The sequence below is a fragment of the Oryzias latipes genome, chromosome 16, assembly GCF_002234675.1.
Source record: "Oryzias latipes chromosome 16, ASM223467v1".
Classification (NCBI taxonomy): domain Eukaryota; kingdom Metazoa; phylum Chordata; class Actinopteri; order Beloniformes; family Adrianichthyidae; genus Oryzias; species Oryzias latipes.
This window is the reverse complement of record NC_019874.2, coordinates 19,608,331-19,625,492: the sequence shown is the minus strand read 5'-3', so window position 1 is coordinate 19,625,492 and position 17,162 is coordinate 19,608,331. Positions and strand designations below refer to the sequence as shown.

The window sequence follows — 17,162 nt, the reverse complement described above, 5'->3', positions numbered from 1 at the left end:
GTGTTGGCTTGATGCTGTCAGACCAGAGTTGTCGTTGACAGCAGTCCTGGGCGATGGAAAATAGAGAACTGATTAGGATCAGTGAGGTAGGGAGGTGACACAGGTGAAGAGGCAGGAAACAACCATGGGTGGAGTACTATGGGAGGGAAAGAAGGAGTTGGAGAAAGATAAGAGGAAAGCAGGCAAAGGAATTTGTGACAAACTGAAAGCAGTGGAGTGTTGCTGAGGGGAAAGGGAGGAGTCACATACAAGAAAAAAAGTTAAGCTTGGAGAGAAAAAGGGATTAGAACAGGTAGAGTTGGTTAGCGGTGGCTTAAATATTTTTTCCACAACTTATCACCACTCTGTTCTTACGGCAGCCAAGGAAGGAAGAAGACAGACAGAGAGGCCAAGTCAAGGCAGGAGAGGGGAAGAAGTTTAAGAAAGGAGAAACGAGTCTTAGAGGGAAAAAAAGAAGAGTACAGACGAGGTCTAAGGAGGGCAAAAAAAATAGCTGACAGAAAAAAAAAGCCTAGAATGAACTCCACGGACTACTGACGTCAGCAAAATAAAAAGAGGAAGAACGCCAGGGGAGAAGTTACTTTGGTCTGTGTGGCATGCTCGAGAGAGTCTACTATGCAAGTAAGACAGCTGGGATAAACAAGATTTGGGCACACTTCCAAAACAGCACCTTTCTCTGAAGCAGCATGTTGATGAAAGAATATCGCATATGCATGCCACTGACTGTGGAAGAGGTAAGTGTCTGTCTTTCCCATGCTAAGGAAAATGCACACACTCACCACCCGGCCTCAGAAAGCATGAAACTGACAGGGAAAGGGGCTTTTTTGAAACATGGAGATGCCTTTAAAGCTTACAAACTCAACAGAGCAGTTGGGAAAATATCCAACAGGGCACAAAGTCTGTACTGACAGAGCTTCGGTACATTGGGTGTCAGAGTTGTTGTTTTTTTATATACACAGCTAACATAAAACACCTAGCCAACAGCTTTACCCTGAAAGTCTGCAGTTTGTGTATGCAGTTAATCTCTTCCTGCCTCTTGTACCTCTTTCGCTTGCATTTCCTCGCACATCGGCGCCCAAACTAGTCCGACTGGTTGCGGCTGTGCTCAAACAAAGCCTTGCAACTTTACACGCAAGCGGTTCTTGCTGGAGAGAAGCAGAGAGGGAGTTAATTCCCTGAAGTGCCCTTCAAAAGGAATGTCCTCATCCCTTTCTGTATGCACCCCCACCCTCTCACCTCTACCTGTTACCACAACAATGACAGTGACAAATCACAGTCAAATGGGATTTACAGTATCAGTACATGGCACATGGAAACTTTTGGCTCGCAGCAAATCCTATTTTGCCTTATTGTATGGCTAGTTTAAATGCAGCTTACTTGAGGACATATCAAATAGAGATGACTGTCTCGTTCCAGATCATTTCCAACATCTCTACTTGAGCTGTAGTGGTTGTCATATGTGACACATCCAGTAGTTCCTTTTGTAGCATGATACATCTCTCCCGAGAGGAGGAATGTTGTGTATTGTGTTGTGCTCTGGGAGAAGCAGAATGGTGACAGTAGCTCAGTGTGTCAGAGGACTTGATGCGTCATTCTCCATTTCCTCTTGACACTTGGCGAAGGTGACTGGAGAAATACATACGGGTTCACAGGTACTTGAGCTCATAAGCAGCTTCAGCAGTCAGAGTAACGAGTTAGTGGGACAGGTGAGGATCAGATGGAGCTGTACACCCTTCCTCCAAGCTATAAACCCTCAAAATGATCTGAGATTGTCACCTACATCCCTATAAGATTTAATGATTTCTTGGTCGTTGTTTTATTCTACACAGTTACCACAGTAAATAATTCTTACGTAAAAATCTTTGACAGGGTTCCCATGGGAAATACTCTCAGAAAATATCACATCAACGCTCTCTACAATGTTAACTATGTCATTATCATTACTCTCATCTGTGACAACAGCCTTGAATGAAATTAAAAAAGCTTTTTTTTTTCGGTGGAATAAACACTTTTATTATAAATGACATAATATTCCAGTGGAAATGTGCCAAGCCTAAAAAGAAAAGTCATCAAACGGATGCAAATCATCCACAAGCTGACTTATTTAGAATCAAATTGACTTCGCATTAGCGTCCAAAAGCAACAGTAAATCAACAGTACTGTGCAAAAGCAGGGAGCCACCCTTCATTTTTCTTTATTTCATTTCCAAAGTGTCAGATTTTTTATGCTCATTTAAAGTAGTATTTAGCAATTGCATTGCCGTCTTTTCAAACGGTTTTGCTTGAATGTCGTCTCCTTTGATCTTATTTCAGTCCAGCCTTCCTCCGTATGTTGAATTGGTTAACACAGATCTGTGAATCGTTTATTCAAATAAAAAATCAATTTCAAGAAATGGACTAATATTTCCAGACAACTTGACTAAAATGCATTTTTATTAGTCAAGAAGACAAATAATTTGTTCATACTTCAGTGATGTGCAACGAACCAAAATTATATCAAATCTGCATCTTGGATGTAGATCTTACACTGTATTTTGTTAAAAAAAAAAAAAAAACTGTTTGGACATGGTGAGTGTCTTGTTTTTAAGAAAACATGGATGCGGGAAGCACATAATGTCTACATGATATGTAAACAAGAAACTGGTTTCTCCGTCTGGTTTTTCTGAAAATCTTCTTCCGTAATATGCTGCATTTATTAAATATTTGCACTGATTTACATGAAAAAGGGGCATTAACTATTAAGCATAAATAATTCCTTTTCAAACAGGTATTTTGACAAATATTGCTTGAAAGCTGTCCTTGGTAAAAAAATAAATAAATAAAAAGGAGGACCTCACTGACTAACCTGGTCAACACAAATCTCAATAGCCCTTAAATTCCACGAAAAGGATATAATTATTAAAAATGTCAAAAATTCTGCTTAGATAAAATTCATAAAGTACTTTTAGTGTGAGAGAAGCTGGCTGCTTTTGTGACTGGTATTTGTATGACGGTATTAAAACACAAATCACTGTGATTAATTAAGTCCCATGAATACCCAATAAGTAAATATTGAATGTTGACATTCCACTGTAATTGGAATAAGAAGGAGAGTTGCCTGGTGTCAGCAGTGAAGAATGGCATACCCATGTCAGCCCTCCTCCTTCTCTTGTTCTTGCCATCTTTCTTTTTAACCAATGTTTCTACTTTTTACAATATTTTAATGTGTTTTTGCCTTCCTTACTTACCAAAACAATATAGGGCAACAAAATTAATTGCATCGCAATGGCAGCAGCTAGTTATTTCATTTTAATAGCATCTTTCTTTTTTTAAATGTAATATTAGTGTTTTTTACCATGAAGTGTCACCAATAAAAACCTTTTTTCTAATTACAAGCCAGGGCAGAAAATTAATCGGAAAGTAGCATTAGTGCAAAAAAAAAAAAAAAACAGAGAACATTTTGTTTGAAGAATGTAGATCTGATAAGACATGTCAGCGAGTCTGTCAGATCGAGCCCTTTGTGGATCACTCCACATGCCAAAGGCCTCATCCTCTTCAGACCCACTAAAAGAAAATCCTCATCAGCATCAGGCACAAACTAGGGCTCCAGAACCATACAAAGTCCCTTCTCTTTCATTAGAAATCCACTCTTTCACCCTCACTGGCTGAAGTAAAATGTAGATTTCTGAGATTCTTGCTTCAGGACAATCTTTACACACACCAACTGGCCATTTCAAAAATAAAAGACAAAGCTCTGTACCCATACAGCCCTGAGCAGTCTTTGAAAACTAAAACTGAGAAATTGAACCTGCCAGACATGACCTCTGTCTTTATTAGCTGTTCTTTTATATATGCTGATTGTTACTATCGTTTTCTGCAGGAAGCGTTAAAAGAATGCTTTCACTTTTGTCTAAGTACAAGGAGTGACAGAAATTCCAACGCAGTAGTTTTGTTGCATGTCCTGAACACGTTCCTGCAGTTTGTCCTGTTTGGGTGCAGCTAGTGCAGCGTTGCTTGAGGTGCCCAGTGTGTTAGTTTAGCATGCATTCGAATACTGGTACCCTAGATGTCATGGAAAAATAAGGCTAAGGTTAAAAAAAACACTCAACAATTCATCAATGTTTATTTTAAAAAAATACAGCATTGATTCATCAAATCCTTTCATTGAGTTTCCTATGAAGTCATTTTTGTGTTTTCTTAAAGACATGAAAAACTACTTTCACTTCCTTTTTAATTCAGGACACTGTGATATTATAATGAAAGTCCCACATTTGTTCAGTTTAAATCACTAGTTACAGGTGATTTCAATTGGAATTTTAAAACAGTTATTAAAACAAAATCAATCTTTTTAGTATGTTAGCAGTAATACTTAGTCCTATAGCAAAAATATATTGTTTAAGCTTTGTTTTAAACACTAGCAATTTTAAGAATGAACCTAATCCCTTATTGTCTTCTGTTAATAATTTAATTGTAAAAGTTTGGCCAAAAAAAGTCTGTACAATTTATAAATGGATCTAAATTCAACTAATTTGACCAAAAAATAGCCCTGCAACAGACTGGCGACCTATACAGAGTGAGTACCCCGCCTTCGCCCAACAGTGGCTGGGCTGGATTCGACAGCCCCATGACCCCAAAAGGGATTCAAGGGGTTCTGAAGATGGATAGATGGATGGTCTAAAATAAATAAATAAAAAGATTTTAAAACAAAACCAAAGGAGTCTGCACAATTTTACAAGTGTATCTAAATCCATCTAACTGGACATAAAAAGCACAGTGTGTGCAGACTAATTTCACCCATTTGTCAGAGCTCTAAAATTGTGAACATTTTGAAAGTTTGTTCCGTGGTCTTACATATATAAAGGGGAACGAACATTTGCAGGAGACAGTCGTGTTAAAAAATATTGTGAATTTACCTTCAGCCATGTCTTTTTTTTTACTGGGTGTGTGGATTTTGAGACATGTAAGATCATGCAAGATGTTCTGCACAGCTCTTTGTGATAGTTTTATGTTTTCCAAACTGAAGCTTCCTAAACCTTTCAAGACAGTCTTATTTTTCTTTTGTTTTAAAAAGGAAGAATGTATAGGCGGATCTCAACATGGTACTGATGACTGACCACCTTTAAACACCGTAAACGGAATTATAAGGACATGTCAATCAAACTGGACAAAACTGGATTACATTATGTGTTTTTTTGAAGATGATTTCTAGTTTTGTGTTTACCTACGTGTCCCATTCTCTCTTTCCTTCCTCATCTTTATACCCCACCCTCACCATATCCATAACTTGCCCCTGGCTCCAGTACAGGATAGGGCAGCTCTACATGATCAGTAAGCACTGCTGTGAGCAGAGCGACGGCGGAGAAGGAGTGGAGGTGGTGAGGAATGAGCCGGATATGCACCCTGAGCACGGCGCTGGACAGTTGACTGAGAAGCGAATTTACCTCAGCAGGTGACGTTTATCTCCTCAAACAACGACGTTGCTGTATCAATGATCCTAATTGTTTACCTGTTTAATCCTCGGGTTGTCAATTCAGACTTTACAGCAGCTGATTCGACGGTTGCTCAAGCTGAAGTCTCCACTGTAAAGCTTTAAGTGTGGATCCAAGCAACTGTCAAGTCAAAAATCATCATTTTTACAGCACTTGTGAAATGTAACATCCAATATCAGAAATCTCTGTCTAAGAAGTCCTTGCATTGAGGTTATAGAGGAAGATGAGTTCATTTAACTGTTGGCTTTTAAATATTTTAATTGTATAAACACAGGCCTTCAGCTTGGTAGAATAAGCCAACGTCATCCTGATGACAGTAATTACAGGATGATGGGATGTTTTCATCATCTTATTTTTCTTGGCGTGGAAACTTGCCTACATTTTTAGTTTTTAAACCATTCAAAACAATAATTTAAATTAGGATTAAACAAGTATCAACTTCCTATACCCACTTTGTTTAAATGGTTGTGGGGATGGTGAAATCTCTGGCAGGGATCAAATGGTTTTGCAGTGATTTTCTTTTTTTTTTTTTTTGTTTATCACCTAAGAGTTACAAAGCAGAGATGTTTTTTTTTTTTTTTAATAACAATGTAATGTAATTCATCTATAAGCATTGAAAAAGCTACAGCAATTGTACAGAAAAAGGTCTGTGGAATTTTTTAAAATGTTTTTTCTTTTGCATGTGGAGAAAAAAATAAGACTGTAAATGATGGTAAAAACTAACATTTAGAAACAACTATTGAGCCAAACCAATGAACGTTGGTAGTGCAATACCAGTATTGTTTATCAGTAACTTTGCAGTTGACAGGTTTTGCTGTGACAGCATATATGAAAAAACTGCATTTTGGTAGTACCATAATTTTGCTGTAAGTTGTCATGGAGTCAATAATGACTTCCTGTCCCTGTGCTGGTGATGCTTTTAAAAGGTTTTAATATTAAAATAGATCTTAAGCCTCAGGATGTAATTTTTCGCAACAGGTTATCAAAAAATATCAGCTTTTCCATATAAAAAAAAAAAAACAGGACAGTGGCTGATTGCTAGATTTAGCTTTTCCATAACTGACAAACCTACTGAAGTTAGTTTTGAACAGGAGTAAGAATATTTCCAACCCCTCATCAGAAGAGCAGCTATTGGACTGCACTCCTAAAGCTGCGTTCACGCCAAATGTGTTTTGCACGTCAGGGACGTTCTGTTTTAATGTTAAGTCAACGTACAGACCAATAAGAGGATGAGATGTGAACCAATTTGGATGGGAATTATCATAAAGTTCTCTTCCTGAACTTTATGATATTTGTCTTATTTGCATTGAGACAATAACAAAAAGATCCTCAAATTTTAGTTTCCCTTCTTGGACCAATGCGGAACATTAAGCCATCAAAATGGACCACAGAGAGACAGAAGTGCCATGAAAGCGTCCGCCATTCAGACGCAGATCATGCAGTAGAGGGTGGTCTTTAATGTACTGAGAAGGTCTCTGAATACTCTGATAAACCCAGACAAGGAGACGTGATTACTGATGTTTTTGTAGGGCTCTTCACAAAAAATATAAGCCTGGTCTCTCAACGTCATCCATGTAGTGATTAGACTAAAACATTTTAAACAGTAGCTCCTCCCACACGTATCAGGAGCGTCAAGTTCATGAACACATTTTTAGAGAAGCATTGAGCATCGAATTTTAAACGTGTAAAGAAAGGCAACAGACTCAAATTTGACATGTAAATTACATTTGGTGTGAACTCAGCTTAAAAGTAGCAACAACCTGCTAGATAGTGTTATCTTCTAACTTTCACTGGCAAGACTTATGATTGAAGTTAGGAGGAAAAGTTTGAATGAACTTTCTTTGTCGTTTTAATTTTATGTCTATCTTCTTTTCTGTTACCAACCCTCCAGCACATATCTTTTTTTTTTAATTACCTCCATTGAATTGTTCATTAGTGGCAGCCTACCTGCTGGTTTCTGATTTCCTGGATTTAGGTTGTCTGCCTGACAAGACTGACAACCCCCCACCACCACACCATGTGGTTTTGTGTTTCTTAACCCACTTTAAATAAAACTGCATCTTCACCTGCTCAAGTTAGGATCAGGAATCATGTCTTCTTGGAAGAAAGTTTTTAGTATATTCTGCTCAGACTTCCATTACCATTAAAAAAGCAAGACAATTAATAAAAACATTACATTTTAGAAATCAAAACCAAATTCCAGAAACTATAACCCGATTACAAAAGAATGATGAATGATGATTTCTAGCTGGGTTTACAGTTTTTCTTCATTCTATCCAGCTGTTACTGCGTGACATTGTTCAGGGGGCTTGTCCTGTAGTGTGACTTGGGGAATTAGTGGTTAATTCTGCAGGTCTTAGCAGTTGTTGAGCATGGCCCTGACACTTCAATCGCAACACCACCAGCAGCAGCAGCTTTACGTGTTTCCACACCAGTCCGAGAGGCACCTGACCACACTGATTTATCAAGTCTTTCTCGTTTTCCCTCATAAAAAAAAGCTTATTAAAATGCTTCACCTTATCAGTCATCTTTAAAAGTTTCATTTATTTCTTGTTACTCTGCAACATACTGATCTGATTTCTTACCTAAAAACTCAGATTTTATGGATTGTGCCTCGTGACCAATTCCTAAAGTATCACATTCAGACCTTCTTTCTACCAACATTAGATCTCAGCTTTCAGACACTATCTTCTATATCAGGGTTATTTATTCTCAGTTCAGTCTCAAGATCTGATGGTGCTACTTTAACCCTTTAACTCTGATGTCACCGGTGAAACCTAGATAACATGCTTTGGTGCAACGCAACTCTGCGACCACTTACGCAATCAATGTAAATCAGCTGATTTACATTGATTGCATAAGTACTTCACTTCACAGCTCAAGGCTGCTTTTCTTAATTTCAGAATCTGCTGGAATTACTTTAGTTGCGGGAACAGTTGAATGTCAACTCTGTTAAAGGGTTAAGAGATAATCAGGAATGTTGTTCGTCTTTCAGCATATCTCTTCAGGCGTCGCCACAGCGAATTAGCTTTCACCGCTTTCCACAGGTGGTTTGGCAGAGGTTTTTATGCCGGATGCCCTTCCTGACACAACCCTGTATTCTATCAGGGCTTGGGACCAGCACAGGGACTTGCGCCCCCTTGTGACTGCATAGTTAGACACTATGCTATTTTTGCAATGTGCTTTTAACTTTATTATAGTTAAAGTTAGCGACTAAAAACAGAAATCTCTTATTTAGTTCTCAAATCCAATCCAAACATCCTTAAAGATGTAGAGGGATGCTTTTGTTCAGGAAAATGTTTCTAATATCCAGACTGATGGGGAATTTAGCGCTTATTAGTGAATGTATATAGGAACACACAGCAGTACAATGACGGCGCAATTGCATTCCACTTCAATCATTTTCTGACATGTGACTTTGAAGCTACAAGAACAATTCATCACCACAGGTGTAACTGAGTGTGAGTCATACAAATCACTCCTCTGGTAATAGTGGCCTACAGCAAATCCAGATATAAACGGAGAAAAAACCCACTTAAGACTATTTTTTTTCATCTTCCATAATCTCTGTCTTGGTCTTTCACACTTCCTTTTAGTGGTTGTGATTTTTCTTTTTTCTTTTTTGATATTCTACCAGCAAGCTGCCATCTTGGGCCAAAGCCTTTGTTCCACGAATCTTCTATGTGACAGAGAAGGCGTGGAACTTCTACCCATACACAATCACAGGTTTGTGGGGTTTTTTTATGGAAAATAGAACTTTAAGAAGTACTCATGATGGCAATAGAAATTTTATTTTGTTATGCAATCATGTGTTAATACTTTGCATATACATGTGTAGCTCCAGTTGTATGCCAATTAATTTGAGTGACTGATGTTTCTTCTTGTTTCATATTGAAAACCTGTGCTGCTGCAGAGTATTCAGTAAGTACAACCTCCCATCATTCATTTTATGTGAACACAAAATAGCGCATCGCATCCAGCTTAAGTTGATTTAAACTGCTGTCTATAGTTGCCTTCTCCATTAATGCCTTTTGACCTTTTTTTGTTGTTGTTTTTTACTCCATGGGATTCTATAGGCGTCATTCATCCCCAAGTTCAGTATTCGTATTGAGACAAGATTTGAGGACAACAACGGCAATAATGACAGAGTGAGTATAGCCATAACTCAGGCAACATGGAAGTAGATGGAGGAATCAGGAAAAAAACCTTGAAGAAGGGTTGGGGGAGGGGGGATACAATCTCTTTGCAGCAACATAAAAACGTTAATCACATTGATGTGGCCATTACAAGGGAAACAAGCAAAAAGCACAGAATGCACTATTGTCAGCTCTATTAAGCAGATGTGCAGCATGCTGGTTGTAGCTGCTGTGTTGCATTTTCACCAAATCCAAAACGCACAAATGCACCAGAAGGAAGGTTAAGCAAATGTATCTTTTTTCAAAGTAAAATCAAGAAATGAGAACAAACAAACTTTAATTTACAGAGAGAGAAAAAATAGGAAATTGTGTAGGTTCACCTGCAATAAGCCTTTATTCACAGATACTAGATATCTATAGATCATTTTTTTGTATCCTCTTGGCAAGAGTTTCAAAGATTTCAGCATTTTTCTTTTTCTCTTTTCATCCTTTTTATAGTGTGTGTTGAGCTTCGTATTCTAAAGATTTCAACATATTTGGGAGGACTGAGCTAAAACTCATTGGGACAATCATTCGGTCAGTGGCTCGAATCCTGTACTTGACAGTCTTCGTGTCATAAAACATTATCCTTAAGTGTATTGGAATAAAGAACTTGATAAATGGCAAAGAAAAAAAATTAAAGGAACTTTAACTGTGATGGATTTTCAACAAATATTACATTATGTGGACATTCAAATTTCCACAGCAGGAACATCAATTATGTTAAGGTTTTGTGAAAATAAATGAACGTCCTACATTGTGCTAACCTAGAAGAAACTTAAAGAACTTTTAGAACATTTTAGAATGATCAAATTTTCGATTTTCTCGATTTTCGTATACACCGTGTTCTCTGTGTTTTTCTGCTTAGATTTAAGTCCATTTTCTACAAAACAAAGGCAGAACCAGCCCAATCTGAGTCCCTGTGAACCCTTTTTGAGTAGTTTTGCTGTGCAGACACAAACACAGAGCTGCTCAAAAGATTTGGAGTTTTCAGAAATGTTCATCACACTTGCAAGAATTCCTAACACTTTCTTGAATTCATGATTGCTAAACCTGTTTAAAGCTCAACGAGACTTGTTAGTCAAAGACCCTGACCTAAAACACGGAGGCAGAGCTGAAGATCCCTGAACACTCTTTAAAAGGCAGCACAAAACCCCCAGTAAAAGCAACACATTCCATTAGAGGGAGCAAGACCTTGAGTAGACGGAGATCAGCAGCTCCGCCTAAGCAGTGTGGCGGGCTGTTATTGTGCTACAGGTCTTTCCTTTTTGTTAGTCTTCAACCTGTGAAATGAACAACATCTTTGGGGTATTAGAACTAATTTTGTACAGGCTTGAGTTAAAATCCTTTCTCACCAAGTTTACTTTGTGCTTTCTTACAAAAAAGTACATTCTGCTTTTATGGGAATCTTTCCCTTCTCCTTTTTTATGTCCGTCATCCATTCTAGTGTTTTCCTTCATTCTCCTCCCTGTCTATCTGTTTTTCTCATCTATTTGCTCCAGTGTGATTTCTACAAAGGGCCTCAGGGTGGGATATGGTGATGGGTGTTATGGTGTGTGACCTCCGTTTTCTGCACAGTTACTCATCTGCTCTTATCCTGCTCTCCCATCGAGTGAGTAATGCATGTGTGCAAGAGTATGGATGAGCGTGCGTGTCTGCTGTCATTATATTTTATAACCTCCTCCATGTGTTTGGATCTAGGTGTTCGGGGATACGCCAACCCCAGCAGAGAATGTCAGCTTCCTGGATATTCTGAGTGATCCCATTCCTGAAAAGCACTACAAAGAATCAGAGGTGGGAATGAAATTATTTTTACAAATACACTAAAGAGAACTGCAAAAATGAACTACTGTGACAAGAAAAAAATCATAAATAATATAGAGTTTAGCATAATATATTTTAAAATGCACAGGAAATGTATCTGTCAAGAGGTTGAACATGCTACATCTATGTAACATTATTGGGTCTTTAGTTTAACTCAAACTGAGACAGAAATCAATGCTCAGCTGTATCATATTACTTCATGCTGCTATTTATTCAGAAAAAACTAAGCCAAAATGCACTTGCAGCATGTGGAAACTGACTAAACATCATCTTTTATGGAGGCACTCACACTGGTCGATAAAAATAATCAATCAATTGCATTTGATAAACAGCACCTGCTGCTACTTCTCCTTTTATGTCCACCAAAAGCACTGAGGGTGTTGCTAATGTTTCCTCCTCTTCTATCATGAGTTCATTTATGAAACCAGGAACAGACGATGTATTTTCTGTCTCAATACCCAATTGTCTTGAAACATCCCGACTCACTTTTGACTTCTTATTTGCTCCTTTGCCTCGCCTGAATACTTGACGAGTGTGAGGAAAAGTAAGAGAGCGTTTAAAAATTCTTCAATAACTGGATATTTTGCCAACTTTTGAGAGGACTTTTCACACTGGAAAGCTTGGTCCTGTTTGCACAGTTTGTCGGCTTAATTTGTCCAGTTCATCTGAACATTGTGCACACCAAAAAAGTTGACTTCTGTCAGACTAAAAAAGAGGGTCCTGCACAATGAATTCAAGGAGGTTACAGAATGCTGAAAGAACGGAAGTAAACCAAAGAAGAGAAAAAAACATGAACAGCCTGAGTGGGGAAAAGTGCAACAGCTGAGAAGATTGGAAAATGCGGAGGTGAAGGTGTTTTTTTTAATATAATAGTCAACGGACAGGCAGCTATTGTAAGTGTGTGATATTTCTTCATATTAATCCTTACATACAATGATGCCTTCACACTTCTGCGCTTCACTGCCTATCTTTGTTCCCTCCTCTAATCTGAGATTTCTCAGTTTTTCACTGCCTGCAAGCACTTTACAGAAAAAGTACATTCACACATTAACTGCAGACAAACAGCAACACATGCACACAAATACACAAAACATCAGACATACCAGTTCCTTACATTAAGTGACATGGTGGGAACATGGGCTTACAAACTCAAACATTCTTTTGTCACAGATGTGTAACGCTTCCTCTTTAGGCAATAACCTCTTTATACCTGGTCATACAAATTGTGACACTCCCTGCCTACAGAAGCTCACAGCACTCTAATGAACAAATAAAGTTTTCTTTGAATATACCTCATGGGATCACAGATTCTGCCGACTCCACTAATAACTCCTCACTGCTCTGCTCAGGACCTGAGTCGATGGCGGTCAAGTAAAACGAACCGTGGGCCTCTGGAGATAGGCTGGAAAGACCACCACAAGCCCATTATGTGCTCTTACAAGAGGGTGCATTGCAGCTTTGAAGTGTACGGCTTTCAGACCAGGACAGAGGACTTCGTACATCGAGTAAGAGGGGGCTCCACTTTTCCTCCTATGCTGTTAAATGAATTCACACCAATGCTAGCTGTTGTTTTTATCAAACAAACAGTCTAAAACAATCTCACTTCCTTATTACATTAAATGTTGCATTAGATGTATTCATTGGATGTTGCTTTTTTTTTGTCTTAAAACTGCAAGAGATTTCGTCTTCATGAATGTTCTTTCATTTCTAATCTTCAGAGCATCAAAGATATTCTTCTAGTTGCACACCGGCAGGCTGTCGCCTGGCTGGACGAATGGCACGGTCGGTCAAAAATCCATCACAATTTTATAAATGAAAACATAAAGCATTGTGAAAAATTTTAAACCGGGCTAAACAAATCAGATGTATTTTCTTTACATGTTCCTGTGCTCTATCCAAAGGGCTTAGTTTGGATGAGGTGAGAGAATATGAGGGCAAAATGCAGGAGAAGACCAACAGCAAAGTCAAATCTGGTCAGTGCAACACAGGTAAGAGTGCAGCTCCTGACTTGCGCAGTAACAAACCACCACAGGGAATGGGAAGCTAGGGTGAGATGTCACAGCTGCACGTGAGAGTGTGTGGAGGCGAAAAAGATTACCCTAAAAACAAGAGAAGAGACAAGGGTGACTGAAGATCTGACGTGTACGTTTGCATTGTTGGTTGCATAATTTAAGTCCCAAAAGATATGTACAGACAAAAGCAAAAAAAAAATAATAACCAAAATCATACAAACACCAAAACATGTATAGATAGTTGGTTTAAAATCCCACTCGGATCCTTTTTTGATCTATTGTAAGGCGTACTTGGTGGTCTGTTAATTATGTTTATGGCATTTTAAGCCAAAATAAAAAAATAAAAAAAACAACAGTCATTTTCTGGGACATAGTTTCTGCAGTGCAGCAAGAGTTAATCAGAAATTCATCTCAGAGATGTGGGCGGGCCTGTTTTCGGGGTGTAAGTCTCAATTCCCATTATCTCTTTGTGTATACCCTCTCCCGCTTACAGCTCCTCACAACCCCAACTTGTCATTAGCGGAGCAACAAAAATGGAGAGCAATACTGGAGCTATCCAGCCGTATAGTTTTGAGCCAGATGCAGATCAGACAAAGAAAATATATGGAACTATATGTCTGCAGCTGGATGCATCAATATGGAGCAGAGCAGGGAGCTCGTGGCCTCCTGTTGATTGTAGCTTCTACGTCACAACAAGCTTTTTCTGTTTTTTTGTCTGCTCCTGATTCATAAGGATTTCAATAAAGAAATACTCAGAAATTTCATTTTTAATCTTAATTTTTTTAATATATGTTCTCTATTATGAGAACAGTGCCACAAGAACATGTTAAAAACAACAAACACCATTTTCATTGGAGTGGGTCTTCAAGAATAGTTCTAGAAATGTTAGAGAGTTACCAACAGAGAGTGAAATATTACAAATTAATAAGTGTGCAATATCGACATGCCTACAGTGAGCCAGTTGCTCCAGTAGTGCCTACAAGTACCCAGATGGCTGGAGTAGATCTGTGAGAAAAAATGAGGAAGAGAGAAGCAGTCTGGAGGCATTTCGCAGCACAAGAAGCGGGGAGAGGGAGCGCGCCCACAGAGGAACGACAGAAAGACAGATGTAGGCTGTATGTTTGCATGTGCCTCTGCGAGCTGGGAGTATACGAAGGTCCATGAAGTGATCATGCTCCTCCGTCGCTCTGGTAAACAGCGTAATGCAGCCACCTGCTGCACTGTTTCCCATCATGAGCCCTCTTAACATGAATAAGCAGCTACTGCAGCACTTGGCTGCAAATGTCAGTCTTGGTGGAGGCATGTGTTTGGCCTTAGCATGTGGTTATGGTGGTGTGTGTGTGTGCATCTGTGCACCTGTGTGCGTGTGTGGTCACCCTGCCCCCTGCTGGCATGTCTGGTGAACCTCAGCAGGATGTAAGAGATATCAAAGGTAGAATTCCCAGTCTGGTCTGTTCAGTCTTGTGCCTGTGCGCGCGTTCTCTCCCTCTGAGAGTGATGATAAGAGACATCAAGCTGCAACAAATCTGCAGTCATTGCTCAATGCACTGCAGCTTGCTACGCTGCCACGAGCCCCCACAGGCCAGAGGCTGTTATAGCGCTCAACCACGCACAGACTCACAGAAATTCTGTGGGTTTTATTCCATTCATCTGCTTCATAAAAGGAATGGATGTCATTTACTGGAGAGAATCTAATAAGAAGTTGGATGTGTGAGCTGAATACTAATGAGAGATTAGGCCAATAGACGCTGAAGTGTATGACACAGATCTGAAGTGTATTTAATACATTAGAAACAGGACTCTCCTGGTTTCGTTTATTTCTATCTTTTCTTTCAATTTGCCCCCTGGTTCTAGAAGAATTGAATCTTTGTCATTTATTCAGTCATGAACATTGTATGTATTACATGTTTGGTTCAAGTATAAACGAAATATCTGTGTTTTCTATCCAGTCCCTCAGGTTCCCTCTCGTCCTGGTTTCTTCCGTTCCTTCTCTGTGACAGATGAACAATCCCTAAAGAAGAGGGGAATGACCACAGCTGCCTCCTCAGCCTCCTCTGTGCCACACGGTCGCCACAATTCAACCCCCGAGTAAAGCTTTGCATACTTTTTACGGTGCTAACCCAGTGTCAATAACCGTCATGTGATGTCACTTCTAACATACCAACATGCAAAAATGACCAAGCTGCAACATGATGATGAAACACGCTTTTACGTTTCATGGAAAAGTACGTTTTCAGTCTAAGAGGTAAAAAAAAATGTTGTAACCTTTATGTCTAAATAATGTAGTTTCAACAGAAAAGCAGCTTTGCCAGTTTATGGTCTACATGCAGCATTTGCTTCTTTAGCCCAACAAAATAATATTTTATGAACAAGTTGTGATGTGAGCTTTCTGAACAACATGACCACCTTTGAAAGTAAACAGTGCTGTTTAAACTGCATAGATGTAAACAAGAGATTAAGAACCCCAAGATGCTTTATTAAATATGCATTTGAAAAAAAAAGAAGTTTCTGTGTTAAAATTTGGTTACTTATGTACTTTCTGTACAGAGGAATGAATAAACAATGAACACTTGTTTTCCCACCTGGTAGAATTTTCCTGTCTGTTTGAGATATGCAGGTTTTCTTCTTAAACCATGCCTGTTACTGAATTTCAAACGATTCTCCATGAAGAAACCCTGTGTGAATTATGGGTTGCATTAAATCGATAAATGAATAACTAAATAAGCCTTCTCGAACCTTGAAAACAATGTGCGTCCCTGCACTTTTAGTTCCTCGACTTTAGCTTAGAATGCCAATCGGGTTGGAGGATTACTTCCAGTCCTGCAGACTACAGACAAATGCATAAGGAGTTTAATAGAGTAGATCTAATGAGTGAGCAGGCAAGAAGGGAGGAGTCGCTCAATGCTATGGATCAGCTCTCCTCTCCACCTCAGCCAATAGGTCAGACCAGGTGTATTGACAGAGGCCAGTGAGGCGTTGTATTGGCTCCTTGATCGCTTAGCTGAGAGCTGCAAATGGGTCAAGACAAGGCTAAACTTCAATTATGTGTCAATGATGTGGACCTTTATAACACGATTAGCTTGATTTTGTTTTGTTTTTTTCCCACAGCAATGGAAATTGTTTTATGAAGTGAAATATTCATGACCTTATTTGTAATAAAATCCTAATCTTCCTTTGTAAAAAAAAAAAAAAAGTCATTACAATATCTTCTGTTGAGAATGTATATCAATAAAAATATGTTCGTTCCAACATTTCAGTTCACTTATGTCATGAAATCAGCCCGGATCAGCCGTAAATGGAGTCGCTCCAGACATCACAAGCCATGTTTGATCTGTATTGACCTGTAAAGATGTACCAGCTGCCGGCATCACAGTACTCACACATAATCTACTCAGCAATTTCACACTTGTGTGCCATGTGGAACAGCAGAAGACACAACCGAGGGCTTTTCTCTGTGGAAGACAACAGAGATGCAGGAATGCTGAGCAAAAGTGGGCTTCGGAGTTGGGTGTGTGCATGTCTGTCAGTTTGGTGTCACTCTATTGTTTCGGACTTCAGAACAAAAGCCCAGGCCTGTCACAAAGGGACACAAAATTACTTTGGATTGACAGACACGGCAGTTAGCTTTGAATGGCATGTTAAATAACTCCCACTATGAGACTCATTACGGCTTCTTTTATGCTT

General features: G+C 39.0%; 1 protein-coding gene across 2 annotated transcripts; it reads left to right on the top strand.

The window, feature by feature from the left end:
• Window positions 1-203: 203 nt before the first annotated feature.
• Window positions 204-16,729, top strand: LOC101164430 (cytoplasmic phosphatidylinositol transfer protein 1). 2 transcript variants are annotated; one of them, XM_011485380.3, is made up of 10 exons: window positions 204-734; window positions 5,284-5,427; window positions 9,105-9,193; window positions 9,381-9,388; window positions 9,544-9,615; window positions 11,344-11,436; window positions 12,816-12,971; window positions 13,185-13,248; window positions 13,368-13,454; window positions 15,428-16,729. In XM_011485380.3, the coding sequence occupies exons 2-10, from the start codon at window positions 5,300-5,302 to the stop codon at window positions 15,568-15,570; spliced, it is 840 nt and encodes a 279-aa protein (XP_011483682.1). In that variant the 5' UTR covers window positions 204-734; window positions 5,284-5,299; the 3' UTR covers window positions 15,571-16,729. The 2 variants fall into 2 exon arrangements, with proteins under 2 accessions (XP_011483682.1, XP_011483681.1); XM_011485379.3 differs by having other exon boundaries at window positions 5,279-5,427.
• Window positions 16,730-17,162: the final 433 nt, after the last annotated feature.